General features: G+C 40.4%; 1 protein-coding gene across 9 annotated transcripts in view; it reads right to left on the reverse strand.

Moving 5' to 3' along the window:
• PAPLN (papilin, proteoglycan like sulfated glycoprotein) overlaps positions 1-25911 on the reverse strand; it is an 83969-nt gene that overhangs the window by 34962 nt on the left and 23096 nt on the right. For 7 of the 9 annotated variants that reach the window (XR_005860478.2, XM_040701911.2, XM_015287093.4 and 4 more), the window contains 11 exons: positions 17494-17556; positions 8750-8865; positions 7369-7429; positions 6967-7069; positions 5917-6047; positions 5446-5569; positions 4698-4778; positions 3836-4008; positions 3156-3279; positions 1976-2102; positions 1226-1291 (listed from right to left, as the gene is read on the reverse strand). Coding sequence is in view for 8 of the 9 variants with exons in the window: in XM_040701911.2 (XP_040557845.1) it covers positions 1226-1291; positions 1976-2102; positions 3156-3279; positions 3836-4008; positions 4698-4778; positions 5446-5569; positions 5917-6047; positions 6967-7069; positions 7369-7429; positions 8750-8865; positions 17494-17556 (1169 nt within the window). In the remaining variant the exon portion in view is untranslated. The remainder of the gene's footprint in view (positions 1-1225; positions 1292-1975; positions 2103-3155; positions 3280-3835; positions 4009-4697; positions 4779-5445; positions 5570-5916; positions 6048-6966; positions 7070-7368; positions 7430-8749; positions 8866-17493; positions 17557-25911) is intronic. The other 2 variants (XM_426430.8, XM_040701913.2) reach the window with 1 other exon arrangement.

The raw sequence follows: 25911 nt of genomic DNA on the forward strand, positions 1-25911 counted from the left end.
CTTGCATGGTCTGACTTCAGGGATTTCAGACTCCAGCATGGGATGGGAGCAGTTAAAAGGCACTGGTGATGTGGGGGGTGTATCACGGTGATCTACTACCTCCCTCTTTCAGACATATAAGCCTCAGCCAGGGAGTAAAGACAGTTCACGTCTTCTCCCCTACCTTTCCAGGTGCTTCCCCTGGTCTGCCCTCATCACTGAGTTTCAGCCAGCCAATTCACATTCATATCCTATCAGAAACTCCACAGCAGACCCAGCCAAGAGAAGACATGTTCATCTCCTTAAGGTACTTTTTTCTGCTGTTAAAGAAGCAGATAGCCTGAAACTGAATACCATTTACCACAAAATAAGATATTCCCTTTGAAAAGTGAACAGTTATAGCAAACAGAAGCCACTTAAAGCAGTGTGGCTACTGAGCTCAAAACAAGTTAATTGATTGAGCTTTTACAAAAGTTCCAGAGGGTATAAAAACAGGACTATTTTGCCTCCCGTGAAGAAAGCGTACAGTTTTAGAAAGGTTGTATCAACCGGATGGACTCAACTGCAGATTCCTTCAACCGCAGTCAAGACATCTCTGATACTTGCTTCAGGTCCTTTGTATGGAAAGATCAATCATATCGATGAGACCATTAAGAAGCAAGTCCTATGATATTAGCAGTTTGCTGGGAACACTTGTTTCGCTTTTATTCCATTTTACTTCTAATACCTCAGTGGACATTCTAAATTTTATCTGTGACAACCTTGCACTCACCGCAATACGTAAGGAATTTTCTGCCTGACATAGGACCCAGGCCAAAGAAAGAAGAGCTTTTGAGGAACTTTGAGGTCTTTGCTATGGCACTCTGGAGTCCTGGTCAATGATTCAATAGACCTAGTCCATCACATTCTCTTTTCCTGCTTTTTATCTTGATTAACCAAACAAAAGTCTTATAAAACATGTTTCCACCACTCTAGCCTAAAGCAACAATTATCAAGCCAAAAGCTATGAAGAAAATGTCTCCTCCTCAACTCCATACTAGTTAAACTACCAGCAGCACTCAAAACCACCTAAGCAAAGCTGCCAGCCAGCACCCTCCACCATCATTTTCATTGGCAAGAATCAAAAGCAAAGCATGGCCCACTGATACCATCAGAGCCAAAGGAAAGACCCCAAGTCCCCACAGACTCCACTGGGCAGCTAGGTGGAGAGCAGAAGAGAGCCTGCCTGTTGTCTCCTCATTGTTACCTCTTCATCTGAGAGTTTCGTGCTCCACCGTGGCTCCAAGCTCGTGGCGGAAAGATGTAAGAAGTCCTTTACACACAGAATAAAGAATTTAAACAACTTAAAGCAAGTAGCTATGGGCTACCATGAATTCAGAAATGTTCCCAGTTTTCCAGGTACTCCCTGGCCCACAACAGCACTCTCAAAGGTCTCCACTATACTAACCAGACACACAGTGAGATGTGCAGTTAAGGCTCTGGTTACAGTTCTGGATGCTTATAAGAGCCAATTTCAGCCAATTGCAAGGCTGTGTAATCAAGGGACAAGGGGGAAGTGGTTGATTAAATGGGTCTGAAAATAATAGAAAAGAAGAAGATTCCAGGATTCATCTATTTCAAAGAGCAAGGACACTGAGAACGCAGAAATGACAAAGTTAGACCAGCTCAGACCTACTCCTCTTTTTTTTGGCAGGCTCCAGCTGAAAAGAACAAAAACCACAGATTCTATTCCCGACCTTCTGTATGGGCTAGAAGACTATCTTCCACAATCATGCTAGAAAGAAAATGTAATTGATCTACAAAATGAACATAGGACATATCAAGTCCATTTCTTGTGCACACAAAAACACCTGTCATATAGTTATCATCCTCAACTTTGTCTTGGGCTTTCTCTAAGAAGTGAAACATCTCCTTGGAAAGCACCACGCACTATTTTCCTGGCTCCAAAAGCACTTCAGGAGGAAGACAGAGCTCAGAAGTGGAAAGGAAATCTCACCGTTTTGTTTGGGGACAAGTCTGATGGCCACATGTCCGGTTATTGTCTGGTTGTGGTTTGTTCCTGCACATATAGTCTGGATAAATTTCATTGTCTATGGTACAAAACACCAAGCGGGTTTGGAAGCCTGAAGGTGAAAACAGAAAGTAAACTGATCAATGGAGGGCACCCAGGACAAGGAACTGGTGTTTGAAATGCAGTGGCGTTGCTAAGACAAGATTCTAAAGCAGCACAGAATCCACACCTGCAACTCACCAACTTGGAAGAGTCAGGTGCAGCTCTTGGTCTGTCACCACATGTATGAATGATGCCTACTCACAGTATATAAGTTCACAGGAAATAAAAGAGACAGAATAATTCTGTATAGGTGAGGGACCTCTTCCTTTTGTTTGAGTGGGTTAAGAGTCACAAGGGAGATGCCATATGCGTATACTGCTCACCAAGGAACCCTGTTTGGTGTGTGCTGTTAGACCTAGAAGGTCAGTCTTGTGAAGACTAGATGTTGTAACTCTTCATGTTTCTTACAGGTTGAGAGTATCAGCTCCCACAACCACATTATGGCAAGAGCTACTGAAAGAGCTACTTGCCATCAGCAAGACAAGAAGAGGCAGATAGAAACTCAATAGTGAGATGGAGGTTTTTGGTTTGATTGCTGGGATTTGTTGTTGTTGTTGTTTCTTAGTTTAAAATCAATAGTTTTGCTGATGCAAACTGAACATATGGTGACACTCTATGGAATCTGACAATCTCCCTGTTGAGAGAAATGGAATCTTACAGGCGACAGTAGAGGTATAGCAGTATGATACAACCCAGTTTTGTAGACCAGGTCAGCTTGAAAAGTGGTTTCAAGTGTTTGAAAAGGCCTGCAGAGGACATTAAGAACTGAGGTAGGACAAAATAAAACAAACGCGTCCCTATGAAGAGCCTTAACAGATCCTAGTAAAAAGTCTGAGGACTCGAACATGTAAAATTAGACAGGACAATGCAAGGAGCACAGTCCTCTTGTGATTCCATATGTGACTCTCCCTTGAGAAAATCTGAACTGCCACAAGCAGATATCTGCGTTGTCTTTCAGCAGGAGACTGCTGAGAAGCAGCTGAAGAGGGCAGCACACTGTGTCTTCATGGTGTGGATATAAACCTTGAACCACGTTGCCAGAGACCAGGTCTTGCCCCCTTACCTCCTCCACACTCGGAGCTGCACTCACTCCAGGAACTGTAGCTCCAGCTGTAACCTGTGGTCTGTCTGTGCATAGGCAGGTAGTATTCGTACTGTACTCCTGGGTTTGGCTCCTGACTGATGAGCTATGAAAGCACAGGATAAAGTCATGAAAATAACAGCACCACTTCTTCCCTTCACAGCATTTCCCCACTGTGCCTGAGGGTTTGAGCTGACTTGGTCCCTCCAGTTCAAAAAGATCTTTTTCTCTAGGTAGTATTTTCTCCTTGCTTCCTCTGATTATCTAGGGAGTATCATTTTTTCAGAAAAGGGTGCATTCATCTCTTTCGTAGGCAGATGGATCTACCTGGTCTGTCACAGTCATACCCTGACACGGCCTACAGTACACTATAACATGAAGTACCCTAGAGTCTGTCCCTGCACCGAACCCATTCTGTGCAGACTCATCTCAAAGTTAGAGCTCAAAGGAATACATCAAGCCTTGCTCTGCTCCATTCTGGGCCTCAGAACCAGAGCATAACACTGTTTTTTCTGCAAGAAAAACACCATGGTCTAGATTAAGGGCCTACAGCTTTGTAAGATTCCTCTTACAAAGATTCCTCAAATGCACTCCCACTGCACAAAGTGAGGACTGCTATGCAAAACAAGGCAGTATCAGTGAGGGCAAGCTCAGCCACTTACCTCAATGACTAAGGGCTCTGTGGTGGGACCCCTGGCATGGAGGAGCTCTGGGGCCAGATCACCTTCTGAGCCACGATCATAGTGCATAACTGTGCTAGCTATGTGTAGCGTTCGGCTGAAGTCAATTGTCCAATGTCCATTCAGATAATAATCCCCTTGCACATTCTTGACAGCTGGATAAACCCACATGCCAGAGAAGAAAAGGCAAAAAATTAATATTTATGACTTGAAAGCTGGTTCTAGCTACTGCAAGACAGTGCCTGTTCTAGACTTTCAAGGTACTGGCAACCCACAGAGCTCTCAGCGTCATCATTTGAGCACCATCTCTTTGCATTAATATTGCAATCCTCTTAAGTGGAGTGACAATCTAATATGGCAGCACCTATCACCATTGCAAAAATTCACGTATAAGAATGAACAATAAGAATTCAACAGGGATGCTCCCATTTTCACTAAGTTCTGCATCACAGGTGTGACAAATGAAGGTGAATATTATCCACAGAAAATGCTGGACCAGCCCTAGCACTTTCTTGCCAGAAGCTGCTGTACATTCAGACAGTTCTTGCCAGTTTTGCTGCAGAGAAAGCACTTACATGCTGCACAGCCAAATTCCTCCAGCTTATTCCTGTCCTGACTTTACTTTCTTCAGTGAAAATGAGGTAAATCTGAAACCCAGAGTTAAGCATCACTAATACTTCAAAGATACTCAGTATTCAGATCCTGATTTTCAAAGAGTTTTTCCCTCTGCCAGATCAAGCTATCAAGGCACACCTCCCAAATCCTAGTGTACCTGAAAACTAAATTTTAATGCAGTGCCTAGAATCCAAATGGACTGAAACACATGATCCAAAACCAGTCTTACCCATAAAGTTCCTGCTGGGCATAACCTCCTTGATTTGGATGCTGGTAGCTCCCACAGGGATGATGAAGATTTGATTGTACCCTGAAGAAAAATAAAGGGGATTATTCAATATCTACCTGTTGATAGTACACAGTCACATTTGTGCATCAGTGATTCTTTCAATTTCATTGGTATCTGAACAACTGGATGAGCTTTATGATGGTGGCTCAAAGCATTTCAGTTGTTACTTTATCTGTATTCTGAATAGCTTCACCAAAAAGTCTCCAGATATCAGTCCATGGGCATACAGTTGCAACTACACCTCAGAAAAGTAAGCACATGGATTAGTGCAGTCATTTTTTTTTAGGTTTTAAAATCTAGAATTTCAGTAACTGGCATATTGGGTCTTGACTAAAGATTTGATCACAGCACAATTGTCTTGAAATGACTCAAAATTGGCCAAATGCAGAAGATTCAGTTCCATTCACGACCTTGCAGAAATTCAAGTAGGGCTTTCAAGACACTGTGTGTGGGGATAGTCTTATGAAAATGGTATAGAGCTATATTCACATGGTACATTTATAGCATCTGTTAGAGATTGAACATAGAGAGACACCAGCAGCATTTCAAGTACATTTGACTCTTCTGAGACTGAGAAAATGATCCTCTGGGTAAAGCAATCAATACGTTTTCTGATGCTGAAGTGCCACATTAGTTTAGTTTTAACCTTTCCCTTCTCACCTGCCTGAACTATACAGATCATCTGTACCTTTGGGGAGGTTGGGTACATCAAAAGTGCCCTTCACATCATAGCAGGTGCTGTTATCTCCTCCGCACTGTAGGCACTTGTCCTCCTTCTTGGTAGATTCTAGTATGTTATCACAGCCAACAGCCTGTCAGGGCACAGGAGCATCAATATGAATAAACCATAATGACAAGGGAAAGAAAGACAAAATGGCTAAATGATGGACTGTTCTTATGAGAAAACCTGAATTGAATCTAGGGGGTGTGGGAAATCAGAAGGTAGGAAAGTTGTTGTCAAGAGAAGGACAAAGCTGACCTCTTCCCTTTCACTTCCAGAGACAGGGAGATAAATGCTGTTGATATCCTCCTCAGCATCTCAGAAACTGAGTGAATCCACTTTTTAGATACTATTACAAATGGCCAAGTAGAACAATGGGAAGAACCCGCAAGACTAATAGACGCAATGGCAGAGGAAGGAAGCAACAGCATGACTCACTTGACAAACTCCTTCTACACAGATATCCCGCTTGCCAGGTTCACAAGTAGTCCCATCTATCACAGTTTCCTTGTGTCTGTAGTAGAAGTTTTCTCCCTTTGGAATACAGTTTAACTCACACTTATTGGGTGCTGGTAGGAGAGAAAAAAAAAACCAAAAAACAAATAGTGTGTACCATGGCTAATAGCTTGCTAATGCATCAGAGTCCTGGTTTTAGATCACAGAAGCAGAAAGAGGAGTGAACTGATATTAAGTGGCAGATATCGAGCAGATTTCTGGGTCACAAACTGCTGGGTGATGGAAAAGTACACTGGGAAAGCCTCACTGTATGCATCCTTTTCCTCATGCACCCTGATCGGCATGTGCTAGAGAGGTCACGTTGGCCCATGGAGATATTTCGTTGTTCCTTAGTAGATCTCTTCTTCTGCCCCATGGAATGAGTACAAAGCTTTTTGAAAAGAGAATAAGCGTTGGTACAGAACACAAGAAAGCTGTTATTTTAACAGACAACAAGCCACTGGAAATGATAGCAAAGATCAGAGTGAGTAACTCTCATTCCTAAACCTGCCTTCTGAAGTGGTTTCTCAAGAAAGTGGGGGCCAATTGCAAATATCTCATGTTTTCTGAAGGACTCATTAATTATATCATTTATTTCTCATGCTTCTTGCTGGTATTCTTTCACAAATACAGTAAAATACAGCAGAGCTGCAGCTTCTTTAATACTTCATGATCTAGCTGCAGCCAGTTCCAGTTTTCTTGAGCAATGTTCCTGAAAGAACAGCTGTTACAAGAGAATTATGTACTGCTGCTGCGGTAGATGTCTCTTTGCCCATATATTCACCATCTTCATGTCAGCAATGCTTTGCTGCTGACAAAAATATTAATTCCATGCCCCAAACCCTCTTGCTACTCCAGTTAGGGAAATATCTACTGTAAGAATACAGTCTATAACATTATTTTTAATAATGTCACTTTAGTAATATCACTTTAAAACATACTGCTGATAGTCAGAGATGAAGAGTAACTCTACTCTGCAAGACTTATTATTACCTCCATAATAAGGAAGCCACTTGTATTTCTTTCCTTGAAATTCTGTCCCATCAAACTCTGCACACTGCTCTGCTCGGAAATCTCTGGAGCCTTCTGGGCAGCTCTGTTTGGAGGAGAAAACATTTTCACCAGGCCATCAGGAAAAGGAGGAGAATTAAATGGGCAGCTAAAAACTGCCCCTTCTGACTCACACATAAAATCTTCAGATAAATTCTTGTCTGGGATCAATATTCTTTTGAAGAGGTACCATTGATGAACAGCATTCATCAGTAATGCCAGAGAAAGAGAATCTAACAATAGCATATTACTTCTGAACATGAATGATTTGTCTTGGGAAAAGGAGCAACAGGAAAGCAAATAAAAAAAAACACCAAAAAACAGAGTACAAACACTGTACTCTACCTGAATATTGCATGAGCGATAGCTTCGAGTTGGTCCAATGCAACTGGAAGCACTTTCTGTCCTGAAAGACCGAAAGAACCCAATTAAGCTGTCTGAACACAGGAAAAAAAATCATCTCATGGTAGATATCCCAAATAACTTTCACATAGAGCATATAATATTTACACAGTCTCCTGAAGCAGCAAAATAATGAAAAAGCACTTTCTTTTCTTACTAAGGCAAGTTTGCATTTTCTAGTGCTATTTTCTGCTACAGACCGCAATCTGTCATGAATGAAACATAAAATAAGAACAACTACAGCATAGCTCTTCAGCATTATGTTTTCACTAAGTAATGGAAGCAAAACTTTTGGTCTTTTGTCCACTAGCATATAGCTGACATACCCTTACCATACACATATATATTCTGAGAACGACAGCAATGGCTAATTCAGAGTAGGTATGCACATCACTTTGTGCGCTATTTATATGCGCTCTAAGCCTATTCCTAGGGAGAGCCAAAGATGCCCATGAAGAGTGTGCAACACTGGTTCCAGCCAAATGTTCTCAGCTGAGAATTATGGGGAATAACAGCTGAGAATTATGGGGAATAACAGCCATGGAGTATATTGATCTGAAAAGTCAACAAAAATCTAATATCTCAGCACTTCTAAAAAGGAGAGACAAGTCCCCAAGAATTCTAATCAGGCAACAAGACATGAGTGCATGCCACGACAGGCAGCCTTCAAAGATGATCTTTCTTTAATCAGGGTGAGGTGGTTTCTTTTCCCTCCCCCTCCTACACATGATGATATTGACGGTGAAGGTAATTTGTTTTTCTTCTTTTCTTGCTTTTTATACAACAGGACTGCTCAGGTTCATAATTCCCAAAAAGTACACTTCTAGTCATTGTCATCACTAATCCAACCAGCTACAGATGAAATGGCACTGCGTTACCTTTGCTTGAGCCTACTCCACTCCTGCACCACTCACTAGGGCGATTTATCTTCCTGGAAATCATAAGCCTGAGAAAATCTTGGCATAGCCACTGGCTCCTGAGAGAGCAACCAAATGCTCTGACCTCTCCTCCAACTCCCCCAGGTCTCCCACACTAGACCTGATTGAACAGGTGCTGCCATACCAGTCACCTCATTGTACAGCTTCAGATCTCAGAGAGATCACTGTATTCAAGCAAAGGAGTTAAAGCAAAGACATGTTAAAGACAGTCTTCTTCAAAAGAGCAGTGATGAGACTAAAGCTAAGGATCGTGCTGAAGTGGACTTAGATGACTTCTTCCTATGGAATTATGCCATTTTGGTTCTGAATGGATATGGGACCATACGTACAGGAGCATGGTAGCAGAAGAATACATTTGAAGAAAGAAAAATGAGGTTAGACCTTACCTTTGGAAATAGCAGTGCCGTTGCCGAACACTGACTCCGCCACCACAGCTCCGACTGCACTTGCCCCATTCACCCCAGCTTCCCCAAACACCAGTCTGCCGCTTCATCCTATGGCCCTGTAAATAACACAGAACACAAACATATCAAACAGACATAAGGAAAACAACAAATGTACACAATGAAAATGAAGCAAAACACCTATTTTGTGTCTTGCAAAATAGACTGTGTTGCTGCCTCGTATTCCTAGTATGAAATGTGGCAGAGAACAATGGATCAGAAAAACCAAGCCTCTACTAACTAGAAGTAGTAGTTTCCTGAAGACGTACAGCAGCTCCAACTTCATAATCTTAGTACTTTGTAATAATCATCTGAAAGATAACAACTCCCTCTCAGCAAGGCAGTAGAGGCAAACTGTTAATTCAGGAGCTGTGAGCACTGTCACTCTAGACTGGATAAACACAACCCCTTAACTCCAAATCCTTGGCTCCAAGCCAGACACTTAGGGGAAATGAAGGAAGCAGTAAGTAAACCCCTAGAACACAGATCTTGAGGCAGGAAAAAAAAAATCTATCTATCTGTATTTTGACATTTTTCACCTGTACAACATTTTAAATGTTAAGGCATGGGCCATCACTAGCAGTAGCCTTAACTCATTCTGTTTCAGAAAGTCATTCTGAATACTGACGTTAAGAGAAATCAGCACGATAACATGAATAAGATGTTATAATTGCAATAGAATTACACAAAATACATTGTTGTAGAAGCATACAAAATAAGTTTTCAGGAAAGAAGGCCTGCTGCAGCTGACAGGATTTGCATACAGCAGAACACAGTGTCCCTGTTCACTCCAGGGGTGTTGGACTAGATGGCCTTCAGAGGTCCCTTCCAACTCCAAGGATGCTAGGATTCTATGATTTAGTGGGAAGAATAGCAACCTCCTGAAAATAAAAACAATTGCAGGATGCAACATTCGTAAAAAAAACAGTAAATGGAGGGTTGCTCAGGGAGTGACACTGTAAAGACAGGATATGCTGAGCAGCTGCACCTGTTGGGCAGTTTACATACATATTACACAGCTGATAAGGTAATACATACAATTTGGGTATTTAGGTATTTGGGTTAATGTGGAGAAGAAAGGCAGAGGAAGACTCACAAAGGAGTGAGAAATTGTATCTTGGCAATTCATTCAGCAACAAGTGAGGGTCCACAGCAGCTCCTGTTTGTGGTTCATTATTCTAGAACACAAGACATGGACTACAACAAGCCCTATTTCTGCTGTAGTAGAAGAATTATGAAGACAAGGTGAATATTAATACATTTTCTGTCTACACCTATTGCTTCAAGCGAGAGCCCATGTGATAATCTAGTGGCAGATCATTAATGTTGTAAAGACATCGGGAGTCTACTTAAATTGCGCGCAGTGAGTCTGGCAGTCTTCAGTAGGTCCAGGCTGCTCCTGCACAATGAGAAGCAGCTCCTTCTGAGAGCTGAGTATTGCAAGCCAGCATCACTTCACAATGTCATTATCTATTTGCAGTGCAGTTTCACTGCTTGCTGGTTCATGCAGGCCAATGCTAACTTGGCTAATTCAGATTAAGGCTGTTATTTTGGTGTGTAATTACAACCCATTATTGAAAATGAAAGGTAAAAGAAAAAAATAAAAAATTGGGACGCAGTCTAATTCTCTTTTACCCACACTGTATTCCAAATCTACATAACCTCTGGGTCTGGCTCCCAGCCTATCCTCTAGATTCACAGAGCCCCTTTTGTGACTAGATTACTTCACCCCACAGCCTCACCCCTCCACATCTCCCTGCTTGTGTCCTGTTACCATCCCTTCCGGTTATCCCTCCTGCATTCTCAGGTAAATTACTCCCTGATGATCAGCCAGCTGGTGTCATTGTAAGAGTTTTCTACTGGAGTGGAGAAATGTGCTAGAGATGGAGAATTTCACTACTGCAGGGATATTACCCCATTCAGTTCACACTTTACACCCACCAGGTTGCTTTCCTACAGAGAAGGCACGAGCTCCTCACTTCTTGATTGTATTTTTCACTTCAGATAATCATTTTTACATAAGACATACAAATCTCTGCTAAAAATAGGAACTACCCTAATAAATTATCCAATGAATTCAACTTGGGCAAGATGCATGAGTTAATCCTCCCTTGTCATGTAAACAGTTTTTGTAATTTTCTGCACATACTCCCTGCCTGACTGCAAGTTCTTGAGTTATAGCCTTGTTTTTCTTCCTCTTGGCCACTTTTAAGAAGTAATTCCCTGCTACAGACAGAGCAACACAGTCAGAGATATCTTACTATATTTATGCAGTTGCTACGACCATATCCACAACTATCATTCTCCAGAGTCAGTCCATTTTCTTCCTGCCTCTACTGCTTTAATTGAAGCACATTTCTCTTGGCCTATGCTATTTGATTTTCTTCATGTAAGTTTTTGTGCATTTCTTTCTAACACCTCTGCAAGCAAAATCCTTCAGGACAAGTTTCCTAGTTCAGACTAACTCTGTTTACCTTCACTCTTCTCACTCAATGGCACTACCCAGGTTACAGCCACTTCCCCATATTTCCTGTCTGCCAAGTCAATGTCTCTCTGACCCCTTGCCAAACCTAGCTACCATTGTTCTGTTCCAAATATTCAGTTCAGTGTTGGTCTTCGGCATTCTCATTTGCCTTTCCGGGAGTAATCCCATCAATAGAGTTTTAGCTTTCAGAAAAGCGTCTTATTTTCCCAAGTGTTTCTTTCAGGCACCTAATTCTGCCCCCTGTAATCCCTCCTCCCTTACTCCCAAAAGAATGAAACATGCTACCACCCTAATTCTCTGCAGTCTTATTCCTCTGTATCAGCTGACTGATTTAGGAGCAGTATTAGCTCACCCTGGAAACAAGGAATCTTTCAGCCAACATAAGGGTGAAGAAAACATGTAGATAAAAATCCAAAGGAGGCACATTTGAAAGTCAGATTACTGGAAGGCAATTAGGACAGAAAACCCTTCCCTGACACACACACACACCAACATGATAAATATTCCAATATCCCTCCTACAGAAGTAGCATTCTTTATTCCTTCTACAGAGAGCAAAATCTGCAGGGACTCTTTGTTGTAAGGCTTATACATCTGCAGAGTGCAGGAACAATCATTTTCTCAGTATCACTCCATTTATGTACACCCCAAAAGGAGTGTCAGCCAGAAGAGTCCTTCCAAAGCTGTATGGTGTTAGAAATATTTTAATAGGAACTCAACTCCCTCAATATGGCAGTGACTGCATGCATGTGCGCTCAGATATAAAGCAACATAATAAATAAGGAATCTATTATCATATAATCTGATAACAAGATGTTTTAAGATGCTATCAGCTGATTTCTGTCCCCAAAGCCTCTTTATGCTCTTCTCTGACTCCAGAATGCTCTTATGTATTGTCAGCCAGAATGACTAAATCCCAGGCCCTGCTGGACCATGGAACTAAAGGCCTAAAAACTAAATCATGGCTATTAATTCAATTCGCTGCATTCCCCCCCCCGCTTGAGTTTAGCATGTATACAAGAATGTAGACCCTCTATCTGCAGTAAGTATATATTTTAATGTTTCAGGAAAAGCCAGAGAAAGTATACAACCATCTCACTTTTAAAAACTCCAGAAAGGACAGACAGTTAATACCTAGCTGCTCTGTCTCATTCTATTGCCTTATCTTCAGGCAACATTGATGAAGAAGACATGACCCTGGAACCACATGCTCTCAATGCTCATTGTTAAGCAAGCTGCGGTGGTCCAAAAGTTCAGAAAGTCAAATGATTTTATTTCTATGGACAGTGCATTGCTTTCATCAATTCCTTGATATATGTGTTAGTGATGTAGTTGGAGCATCTGCTTTATCAGGCCAACTGATTCTGACAAAATAAGCAAATAGAAAACCTATGTCTCTGAATCGCTACAGCTGCAGTCTTTGTCTTTAAAGAGAATTTCAGTACGTATCAGACACACACACACAGTAAGATAACTCTGGAAAATGGCATTAGACAGTAAAATATATATCATATAATATATATTTTTACATATGAAACATGTACTGGAAAAGAAGCTATGAGTGGTACTTGACTCAGAAAGCCTGAAAATGCTGGCAGTATGTAGGAACAACTTAAAGAGAGACCTTGAAACACTTCTCAATCAGTTTGATGAGATGGATAGGAAACTATGCACAGGCAGAGAGAGAGAGTGCACCCCAGATGTGCACTGTAGGGATGCAATGATCTACAAAGTTCATATAACTTAACGTGGATTACAAGTCAACATAAGTATTTTCCTAGTGCCTTGACTCCAATATTACTAGTAAGCTATGAAAGCAAACATACATTTACTACACAGTCCAAAGAGATCAGTGAAGATTTGCAATCACAGGTTCAAACAAACTAAATTGTGGTCAAAATTTTCCATCTAGTGTTTCCCTACTCACTGGGCACCTTTGATGTCCTACTCAACCTTAATTATTCCATGACTCTTTGTGCTGCCTTTCCAAACAGGCAAGCAGCAATAAAATACCATGTTATACAGCTCGAACAATCATGATCAGTTTTGGACAAGACCACTGCTCAATTTTAGCTCAGCAGGTCACATATCTTTGTTCCACTGAGCTGCAATTGAAGGATCTTTCTGGATGCTGAAAAGTTGTTATTTTGACTTCTGAAACTGCATCATGCAGTTAAGAGACTCCATCCAGTCCCAGGAACATCTCAGTACCAACACCAGAACTGGTGGGAAATTGACATTGTAAGTTTACATTGGAAATTCTTTACACTGGAAGTACAAGACTCTGTACAATTGTTACCCACTGAATATAGATACAGCTGCCAATGATAAATTGAGTAACGTGAAGTTGATTCCCCACATGTAACTGTCATTTTATGCAGCACTTCTCTGGTGCGAAACTACAGTTAAAACCAGAGTGTTTCTCTATTAATCTTTCACAGTATTTCTCAAATAAATAACACTACACTACTGTTGCCTGATAAACACTGACTTTCTGGGGTTTAAATTTTCTGAAATAAGGTTAATCTTAAGGCACCTTGAATTCTAGCCTCACTGTTGAAACATCTGTGAAAGAAAGGTGAAAACCAAATGTTTTACAAAAGAAAGTTATCAGTGCAGACATTTATTCCATAATGGTTTCAGTTCCAAAGACTGGGCTAATAGAAGCCTCTGCGGAAAAATGTAGCTTTACTAGGTTTGAATAATAATTGCTTAGAAAGAGTTAATTTCTTACAGAAAGATTAATGAGGTAGACTAAAAAAAAAAAAAAAGAGAGAGAGCTGCCAAGGTGCCAGGAGGACTGGCTGCTCCATGGGAGCGGGGTTCCAGTGGCAGGATCTCTCAGGGGCAGCAGAGCAAGGCTGGGCTTTACAGCCAGATCTGTCTCACAGCCATCCCCAGGCACTGAGCACCTCCCTGGGGCTGCAAACAGGCCCTACTATGGTGCTGCTGTTGTGGGGCTGACAGGTCTGGGGGCCCAAATGGTGTCCCAGGCTCTGGGCAAGGTGGAAGGAGGCTGGTCAGGGCCAGTAAAGCCTAGCAATGCCATCAAGGCTCTGAAAAACAATACACCTGGTATGTATGCTGAAACTATGTGCTCTTCAGGATGTGTGCTATTCCCTTCTCTTTTCTGTGTTCCGAAGACCTGCCCTGTACTACAGTGATGACCACTTAAAATATTTCCACACAGCTAAGCCATGCAAAATGTGGCATTTGACGTTCACACCTAACTGTCAGGGGGCTAAGAACATTCAGTATATCTCAGACACTTATAATGTAGTTGTATGCTATTATTCCAATAGATGCATTTTCAAGATAAATCCATCTGTAACCAGCTATGCTATTAGCCTAAAATGCAACAAAAAATGGGCGAATGAATCAGAACTACATGAACAAAGCATTTTTTATAATTCCCTCTTAACCATTGATCTTGGCTCAGACACAGCAGGCTGGCAAAGAGCTTTGAAGGTGAAGAATGCCAACTACCATTTTTTATGAATAATGAATAAGCAATCAAAGAATTGCGTTTGAACAAACCTAGGAAAAAAACGAACGAGAAAGAACAAGATGGTGGCAGCAGGAAGTGAAACAATGATACAGAAGAAGAGAGCAGCTTATTAAGATAAACTGTTTCTCGAAGAGAAGAAAAAAGCAAGGTTTTAACAGTTTGAATGGCTTGAGGTTTGCACTCACTGTGTCCATCTTTCATTTCCCTCTACGGCTCTAACCCTGGCTTGTTAGCATATCCTCTCTAACAAACCCACTACAATCCGTCCATTTCCCTACAACTTCAGCTCCTCCAGATACTTCAGGTTCTTCCTAGAGTACTTAACCCACTCCCTTACAGTTCCCAACTCGTTCCCATATTCCCTATATTTACCTCCCTCAGCACACCTCACTCTTTCTACCCCCCATCATGGGCTCTAGCACAATACAGCTGTCTCTTGGCACATCCCCTGTTTTTCTATCAGCTAGACAGAGCATAGCACTGCCTCATCCACTGCAGAACTGGGTAGGTGCTGCCTCCCTGGACTAATTTACTGGCTAATGGGCAGAGCAAGTAATAGCTAATTTTCAGAAATGGAAAGCCTTCCTGAGGCTCTGGGTGGCCTGGAGCAGACTACAGTATAAGAGCAAGCCAGAAAGACACAGGCACTGCAGAGGAGTTAAATTAATTACTGAAATCCCCGAGTAAGAAACAAGAGACATTCAGAAAGCTCCACAGAGAAGAGGATTGTGAGAACATTTTATGACCACAGACTTATTTTGGAAAAGTGGTCAAAACAAACAGAATGAAGTCACTAGAAATTGTTTATCCAAGTGACCTAACAGGAATTAAAGGTTGAAACAGACAAGTGATTACATACTGGCAGACAACTCTTTCAGCTAAAACTGCTTCAGCGTGTGATTATTGAGAAGTGGAAAGTCTGATACCAATTTACAAATGGGTCCCAGGAGAACCCAAAGAATTACACACCCACATACTATAAAATTAGCATCTACTAAACAAATTAATAGAAACTATAACAGAGAACAGAATTAGCAGATACCTGCATAAATATATTTGAGGAAGAGTCAACTAGACTTTTTTAAAGACAAGTCCTTCTAAGGCTATTGCAGTTCTTTGAGAAATTCGTAAACACAAAAACAAAGGTAATCTGTCTGATACACTCAGATTTCCAAAAAGCTTTCCAAAAACCTTCAAAATCCTAACAAATACAATGATGACATATGATTTAATCACTAAAGAGCACAATCTTGGTTTTGACAGAAATGTTGTGCTCTTAGAGGTTTAGATTGCTTCCAGGAGGCAATGAACAAGTTTAGGGAAGAGAAACAGATGACTGCAGCCCGAAGGGTTCATAAACCACACGTGACTGGACAGTGGAAGCATACCGAGGAAAATTGTACATATTTACCATTCTTCTAATAGATTTTTCTAGACATCTGCTTATGACATAGCTGGAATCAGAATATACGGCAAAACAAACCTTTGGTTCTACACAGTATGCTATGGAGAATCACCACAGCAGAAAGCGTCAGTGCTGTTGGATCTTCCCATCTTTTCATAGCTTGGACAGATCCAGCAAGTTAAGGAAACTGAAATAAAGTGGTGGCCAAGCAAAACCTTTCTCCTTCATTCAGCATGCCTTCAAGAGGAGCTACTGACTGCATGCAGGGGATAGTCTAACGCTAAAGAGAAATGTCAGCGTTTGTATTTGTACATAGGGTGTTTCAGACATTTTCCTTCCAAAACATCGCCAGGCTGCAAACAGGCAGGCAAGCAGATGAACCAAATAAAGTATATTCTGCTTGTGGTTCTTTCAACATAAAGCATAATCTTCTATAAGGTGTGAGATAGAAAGATCTTATTTAAGCGTATTTCCAACTCAAGATAAGAAGTCTATGACAGCTAACAAACTCTGCTTGATTTCTGGCCTCTTGTCCCTGATCTTCAAAGGAGGCCTACAGAGCACTTGCAAATACTGAATATAAGGAATAGAATTTCATAATTGCTCGAGAGATTGAAAGTTATGGACTCATTAATTTTAGTGGCATATATATAATTCCTCACAACTCCCACAGAACACTTAACTCCAGGTGATTATTACCTCTTCCCATCCCCCCCCTTCTGTTCCTTTACATCGAATAAACATACCACTTCGTCCTTTGCTAGGACTTCCCATCTACTCAGCAGGTCACCCTTTACCTCAGATTGTCCAAGGCATTAATACAACTGAAGTCAAATTCAGAGAAACTGCTCTCAAACTTCATTTACCTCAGGAAGGTCCCACTTTTCCCTCAGAAAGGAAGAGGAACCCAAGTTCTTAACAACTGTGTTCCTATTCTGACAATACTGAATTGCTGTAGTATAATTATTACATCCTCCCCTTAAAACCTAAGCCATACAACTTCTCTCTTTTGTGTAGTCTTAGTGGTTTAAATCAGCTAACCAAAGATTCATTTGTCTTACTTCCAGTGTCAGTTCTCTAAAGCTCTGAAGCAGGATATAGCAATTACTGCTTTGCAGATAACTCTCAAGCCAAAGGCACTACCAGAATTTTCTTGTTCAATTGCCACATTAGACTTTTCTTAATGTACCACAGTAGGCCTGATGACTTCAACCCAGTAGTTTTTTGGAAAATACTTCCTACAAGTACCTTTAGTTTCTTGCAAAGGTATTCAGAAGAGCTTTTACTTACTGAAAATGCAGAAGGCAGCATCACTGCTAGCAGGAACAGAAAGAGCAAGTTCTTCATCTGCATCTGTGGGAACACAAGGATTATTGATCAGAACTGCTTGCTTCTTTGCTACTTGTATGGTGACAAAGCTCAGATACCATACAGAAAAAAATGAGGTAGAACTAAAATCAAGATGAGAGAAGAAAAGCAGTTTTATCACTATGATCCCTGGATAGATGAAGGCAACTGCAAAGACTGAAATTACCTTGCACAGAAAGCCAGAATGTAATTACTGTGTGCAAATATTTCCCTGAACTTTCCTCTGGTATTATGAGAACACCATCCCCAGGCACAATGGAAGACGCATGCTGCTGCTTGCCTGCCCTCCCACCCCTTTACATATACACATGATAAAACACTAAGATTATAACGACTCCAACCAACCCAAGGTAAGAAATTCCATTGTTAACATTTCTGTGCCCTATAGTCATCCTGTGTGGCTTGATGAAGCTTCAGGTCTCTTGTGTGATCTTGCATGTTTAAAATCCTACAGTTTGTCATAGACAACTATAATTTGATTTAACCATCTGTAGTTGCAGCCACTCTTCAGAGCTAGAAGGGAGATTAGAGCCACACAGACTACTAAGACAGGATACAACTGTTCCAAATAAAAATTTTTTTTTTAAAATCAAGGTATTATGCTGATGTGGGACTTCAGCATTATAGTGGCACATTGCCTCTTGCTACTTTATCCTTCCTCCTGTGAGTTGCAGAAACCAAACTCACACCAACGACCATTCACCACAGTTTACAGCTGTGAAAAATGGCACTTTGGTCACTAGATACTTCTTACTCTTTATGGCTCCTTTCTCATGACCTGTTGACTGGGCCCAGAAAGAAGAGAGACACTAGACACTCCTAGCATAGTTTTTATCCAGACCAAGTTTCTATCAAATCTGGGAAAAGGAACAGAAAAACCTTCTTTTCACAATGCATTAAAAAAAAAAAAAAGCAGCAAAGATGACACCCCTTTTAATATTAAAAGATCACATATTGTTCCTTTAACCTGACCTATTAAATCCAGATAAAATGTAAACAGATATCACAATGCTTTTATTGCTATAAAATCATAATATCATATCAAAACAAAATGAAACATGTTTGATATAGGATTTGGGTCTTTCAAGTAACTTTATGATGGGCAACTATGTTTCTTGTAGTGCTATGCCTCACTGAATCCACTCTGCTCATTACAGCTCCATAAATCCATATGTAACATGGATTTTTTACATTCCCAACATTCAGAGTGGTGAGGATGAAAAGCTTGTTCTCTAATATTTTTCCTTTGGAGTACTGAAATTAAGTGCGGAAGACCCAGCTGGAACAAATTCTTTGTGCAAAATAGCAGGGAAATGCAAAGGAAACGTAATGAGAAAATAAGCTTCTGTAACTATATTCTGAATGCCAATCATAGGATTCCTAAGAAAATGAAGCTTTTGGAGCTTTTTATATGAATAGACTTTCATTCACTTTGGATTAGCCTTAAGAAACTGAGAAAAGACTATGTAGCCCCTACTGCACACATGCGCTATTAATTCTCTTTCAATTAAAATCAAAGGAAAAAACTGTCTAGAGCTGCCCCGCATAACAGGTTAAATACATTCTCAGTGCAGCTGGGGCCAACAGCTAGATCTGTGTCATAGCCTTATCCAACAGTGACATTTTCAGACAGGTAGGACAGCTGTGAGAGACTTAGAAATCATAGAATCATAAAACAGTTTTGGGTGGAAAGGACCTTAAAGATCAGCTAGTTCCAGTCCCCTGCTTTGGGCAGGGTTGCTAACTACTAGATCAGGTTGCCCAGGGCCCGAGCCAACTCAGCAATAAACATTTCCTAGGGATGGGGTAAAACAACACTTTTGCTACAAGTTACGCACACAAAACAGCAAAGCTCTTTTGAAGCAGCTTATGTCCTTACACCACTGGCAAAGGGCATTGTAAAAACAGCATTTTCTTTTTTCTTTTTTTTTTTAAATGGTATTGATGTCAAACAGAGATAGATATTTGAGACTGCTCAGCTTCTTTTCTTACTGCCCAGAGAAAAATCTCTCTTCCCCAGCATTCCTCTCTCATAACTTCCATTACAGGCACTTCTCAGGTTCACACTGGACAGCTGTGGGAATCGCATCCATTGCTACAGCAGTCTAGCACTGCTGCTTATGTACAGTCCACTCCTGAATCTGAACCTAGAGGTAGATAAGAAGCTGGGCCAAAACCACGATGCTCCTGGAGAGGAAGCTAGAGAAGCAGCTCAGCACAGCTGGCAGCGCTACCAGTTCCCAAGTAGTTAGAGCATCTTGGAGGGTTTTAGCCAGACAGGGTCAAAACATTCTATGAGGAGACAACCAGAAACAGCATCAAATATCTGGGACAATCCCTAACAAAAAGCAACAGGTTATAGCTCTCATGTTCTCTTTGTGCCTTTGTGCCATTGCATGAGCATGGAAATTGCTTTCATATGTCTAACATCTGGCCCAAATTTAGCATTAAAAAGTTTAGGCCATGCAGCCCTAAACTAGTCAACAGATTCCAGGAAAAACAGTCAGGAGGAGGAGCAGGGCCTTCTTTAGCCCATTAAATGCTCCACTGCAAAACAAATCTTGTGTCCGATTCTCTGAGCTTCAAGAAACTTCCTCAGATGTTGTATTCACCATTGATCCTTTTAGCCTTAATTCCAACTGGAAATTACACAGATGGGACCTGTGAATCTGTCTGAAACCTTCAAGAAAAAATGGTCAAGTTATGCAGTTACGCTTCTGGATTTAACGGCTCTTTCACTCCTTGCAGGACCTGGGATATGGCAACATATGCTATTCTGTTTGTTTTGCCATTCTCCTCACCAAAGCCTGAGCATGCGGGGGAAGGAAAGAAAAGGACAGTGTTTCACAGTGCTTTCACTTGTGACAACAGCAGCTGCTGTGCTCTGTGCCTCCTGCCCTTCTTTAATTCTTTTCCACGCTCCCCATCTACATTTTCCCACTGTTAGAACATCATCTCCACCCCCCTTTCATTCAGAAATAGTAGCAGGGCCTGAGGGGAAATCGTGACTATTCACCCCAGATATGGAACATCTGCTGGAAAACGAACAAGTAAGAATTCCTGCCATAGTGCTAAAATCTGAAGTTACATCAGTAAGAGGGAGTATGAGAATCAATTCACAATAAGTAAGGAGCAACCAGGATCTTCAACCAGATCTAGAGACAGGCCCATCTGAAACCTCTGTTCAATGTAGCTGAAGAGATTCAAGTTTCTAGCAAACTGCATCTGCTATTAACTGCTCAGGTTAAATGAGAAAAAGGCATGAACTGGTGACTGGTTCCAGCTATCCATAAGCTTGGTCAAAAAAGGTTATGTCCATAGCTGAATTATGAAGCTCCTTTCTCCAACAGGGGCCAACCCAAACCTGATTAACAATGGAGAAGTTTAACCTTGGAATTGAATTTAGCAACTAAGGACATTTACTTCTGTTCCAAAACAATAAGGATCAAATAATATCTTGTGGAAAGTTGAGAAACTTCTTTTTGACAATACCCATAAAGCATATTCTGGCCCCCCTTCTGAACTGCTTCTGTTTGGCACTGCAGACAGGAGGTGCAGAGTGTCACAGAGGTGATGCCTATAATTTCTAAGTCTGGACACTATTCATCTTTCAACATTCATGTTCCCAAGGAAACAAGAACTACATTTGCCTGTGTATATACATAAAAACGACTTCAAAACTGCCAGTTGATTTCAAGGTTTCAAAAGTAGAACAACTAACTTTCTTTGAAGGGAAAAAGTATATAGGCCAGAGATGAAGAGATACTAGATTTCTAACTCATCTAGATGTAACTCATCTGTAACTTTGGATAAGCATCCTTATTTCAGGGCTCAACACGGAATCTACTCAAATAAGCTTTTGCTTTAACAAATAAAATGTCTAGACAAGTATCTTTCAAGTTTTCAGTTATAGAGTTAAAAATGGAAAATATACAGATGTGGTAAGAAGGGCAGGGTGAGAAACAGGAGGTAATGGAACAGAGATCAAGTTTAGGGAAAAAAACTCCTTTTACTTCTGCTGAGTGCAGCATCGGGAAAGCATGAGGATCGCATCACAAAGCCCTGAGGAACCAATAAACGTATTCTTTTGGACAGAGGATGTCACATCAGCAAACAATTTTTACTTTTATATTTTTTCCAAAGAAAATTCAGGGCCAGGTGCCCTTTGGGTTGGGTGGATGAGACTACTCATGCACATATGCTTGTTCAAGTGAGAGGATGCTGAATTTCCTTCGTCTTGACCACACAACAAGCCACATTTATAAAGAACAGTTTGTATACAAAGCAGTGGACAAACGTTTATTAAATGTGTATTTAAATACAAGACTGGTTGAAAGTGCTTAGTGGGACAAGAAGGGAGAAAGAATAAAGAAAAACAAATTGAGTAAAAGTTTTACAGAGGTATTTTTATCACTGATACAGATTTATTAATTCACTCTAAATTCATGCTAGGAGTTAAGGAAACCTCATAAAGAAAGCAATCCTGCAGAGATGTACTTTCAGCAATATTATGCATTTTAATTTTTCAGCTGAATAACTCTAAAATTTTACCTTGTTAAAAAGTTAAGAAAAACATGATAATGAGCACAGCAGCAGGGCACCAGCTGAATAATAGCAACATATGAGCTTCTTCTAGAATGCTGTATCAACAGCCTTTCAACTCAGCCTTCCGCCTGATTCATAACACACACAGAACCTAAACTGGAGCATTGCTTAACATTGCTGACTCTGAAGTCCTCTGTAAAAACACTGCCAGCATATAGCAACATCAAATTCAGCAACACCTGCAGAAGCTATAGCAGCCCATCTCACACAGTTCTATACTGAATACAGCAATCACACAAAACATAAGCTGAAAAACCAATGGGTGGAAAAGCACGATTAGACTGTAACATGCAGGACGCCTAGGAAGACACCACACCATGCCCTATCAGGGGCTGGGGAAGAAGTCGATCTGCTTCCTTCCCAATCTCAATTTGCAGGAGATTATATAGTGCTTCATGAGGACAGCTATCTTTCAACCTATTAATATCAGCTGTGATTCAATTTATTGCATCCAGCCTTCCACTGTTGGGTTTGCAGCTAGAAATTCATTATGAGAAGATAGGATTCTTCCTTCTACTCAGTTGTCTCACTGTCCTTAGTTGTTAATTGTGTGAGCATGTAGGGATAAAGACGAGAGCATGCAGACTACTTTAGACAGTAAATATTGCAACAAGCAGTCACATGCTGCGTATGGAAAATGCATGACAAGGATATAATATCCCAAACATTAACAATTGAAGAGGAATGGCTAACAACCTTCTAGGTCAACTACTGCCCTCAGTAGCACAGACTTCACTTAAATGAATTATTTAGCCTGATCTGAAATATTACCTGACACTGAGCTCTACTGCTAGCATGCCAGCTGGCTGAGATTAACCCTTTCCAATTCAAAATTTGAAGAATCCTTTAGGAAGATAAGGGATGCTGGAGAACAACTTCTAATTTTATTTAACTTCATTTCATCCTAAACATAAATGTGGTAATTCTGATCTGTGCAAAAGGTTTAAAAAAACAAACAACAAAAGTGAGTGCTGTCTTAAAAGGAAACTAAAAAAGTACAAATCGTTTTGTGCCTTTGCAAGATCTACATCTCTTCTCTGAAAGGATATTAACACTACGTTCAACAGTGTACTCACTAAACACTCATGTTACATTTTAATTGTTTGGTGACTAACAACAACATTGGTAGAAAACACTATTTATCCTGACTCTCACGCAGGTTTCAACTGCTGCTACCTCCACTTCTAAATTATTTACTTAAAAAAAAAGTTAAGTTTTACCTGCATTTAAGTGCAAATATGCCAAGCACAACAAACTAGTGTGAGTACATCTGCTCCCTAAGCAACTACCCCTGCACACTATGATGCTGACATACCCTTGGTGACATGACGCCGGAAATTCCTCAGAGAAATCAGTGGGCTTATTTCCATTGCTATGCAACAGAAAGCTGATTAACACAAAGTAGAAACAAAAGATAGGGATAAATAAGGAAAAAAAAAAATCAAACACCACAACTTTCAGCTAACTTAGGAGGCAGAACCTCAGCTAGTGGAAATAGGGCCAGAGTCTCTAAGGACACCAGCCAAGCATCTTTCATCTGTCACTAAAAATTAACTTCATAAAAAAGATCTTAGGAAAGTGTGATTGTATGGCAGTGCCTGGAGAGATCTGAAAGGAAGCACGTGCTCAACTGTGTGATCACAGCAAACTTACAACAGTGGGATCTAAATATAGATTGGCTCCTTGCTCTAAAACTGTTTTCTCCCAGAGATGCCAAAAGCAAAACTTTTAGTTACTTCTGTAAGAGTTAAGCAGAGAAATAAACAGTCTTTTGACAGCACTTATTTCCATACATTGCATCTGTATGTCAGGAAAGCTTGAGCTTCTTACTGTGTAGGGAAGCATAAACAAATGTTTGGTACAGAGACTATGCATACGGCTACTTAACCAATAAAGTCTTTAACATTAAAGTGTCTCCTCACACATCTAGTAACTTTTATTAGTCATCATCCAAGAAAAGATATTGGAGCACAACAAATCCTATTTCAAAATCCAATAGTAAAGTTAAAAAATAAGACTGTGAAACTGCATTCAGCAGATCACCATTTCCAGTGAGATAAGTTCTTTTGACAAGTCCATCATACCATGAGCATAACTGCAAATGACTGTACTAGATCAGAGCAATCATCTGTCAGTTATCTAAATGTCTAGTCTTTGTTGGGTAGCTATGGTGGGTACTCCAAGGAGTTTATCCTCAGTTCTAATGCTTCTCAAAGATCTAAAAGGAAACCAAATTATTTCTTCAGTACTTCACTCAGCATCCATATACCAGTAGAACAACAGTTCCTCCTTGTATCAGCTAAGGACAAGGCTCTAATACCAATCATGAGAACACCTCTAATTATATCCAAAGTATTCCAGGTGTTGTTCTTATACAAAAATAGCACATCTCATTCTCTTACAAAAAAAAGCTTTTTTTCCGCCTGTGTACTGGTGAGTCACAAAGCGCATAAATGTTAATAAACTGTTAACCATTTTACGATATCATGAAAGACGTTCCTCTGAACAATGGGTAAGCCTTTTGGCAGCCTTAGCCCTACCTGTTTCAGGGCACAGAACATTAGTTTGTCTTATTCATATCACAGTCAGAAGGACATCTCAATCAAGACTGGACATATATATATATATATATGGTTTTTTTGTTTTTGCAGGTTCCCTATTTTCTAAAGAAACATAAGCACTCATTTTAAAAAAAGATTTGCTTATAACCAAGCTTTCAACCATTTTTCTTTGTAGTTCCAACAAAATACTCCTTTTCCCCCATTTCCTAAATCCTTTCAGCACAGTCTTTCACATTGACTCCAGCCAAATCTTGGTGCCATCGTTGTAATGCAAGTAATCCCTTAAGTAACAAGATATTTTACTTAGCAAGATCAGAGGAAGAACTCCTTCCCTAAAACAGAGATACAGGATTTGGATTTGCATCAGAAGATTATCACTTACTGAAGATCAGCATCTAAGATAATTCATTCTACAACCACGATTGCTTCTTTCCCCTTAAAATTAAAGCAAAATAATTTGTTTTATTCTCAATATCATACACAGAGAGCAGCAAAGAAAAACCTATACCTTTTCTCAAACATCCCTTCAAGTCATTTGTCAAAATCCTTTTCTCCAAAGCTACATTCAGAGTGCACAGTTCATTAGAGATTTAGAATATGTAGATACTACAGAGTAACGACCCCAAAACACAGCATTTCCCTAAACCATCAAGTGTTTACACTCATGAAACAAAATATTTCAAAAACAAACACCTCCGAGGTGCCAGGATGCTCTCTGGTGTGTGAGAACTCAGAAGTACACTTGAAGGCTAAATTATCTCACACAGGATAAAGAAAATACACCAAAAGCAAAACTTCTGGAGACCTCAAGTTTACTTTATGCTTTTAATTTTTGCATTTTGATAATCAATCATTCTGTTCACTAACCTCAACAAACACTAGTTCAAGCTAGTGACATGCCAAAGATACGTAGCCCTAGCTACTTCTGTTACACATCACACACTTCCCTTCACTCCTTTTAACAGAAGAGCAGTAGTCCTAAAAGTCCAAGGGTGAGGCTGTCCAGCACACCAGCTCATCAAGGTACACCTGAGAAAGAATGGTTTTTCACAGCTGCTCCATTTACAGATCCTGGAAAATGCTCTAGCATTACAGAAGATAATAGTTACCAGGAGAAAAACATAGAAGTTGCAAGCAAGCTTGCAGAAAAGCTGGTGAAGGGCCATTGTAAGTG

This window comes from Gallus gallus, chromosome 5, assembly GCF_016699485.2.
Source record: "Gallus gallus isolate bGalGal1 chromosome 5, bGalGal1.mat.broiler.GRCg7b, whole genome shotgun sequence".
Classification (NCBI taxonomy): domain Eukaryota; kingdom Metazoa; phylum Chordata; class Aves; order Galliformes; family Phasianidae; genus Gallus; species Gallus gallus.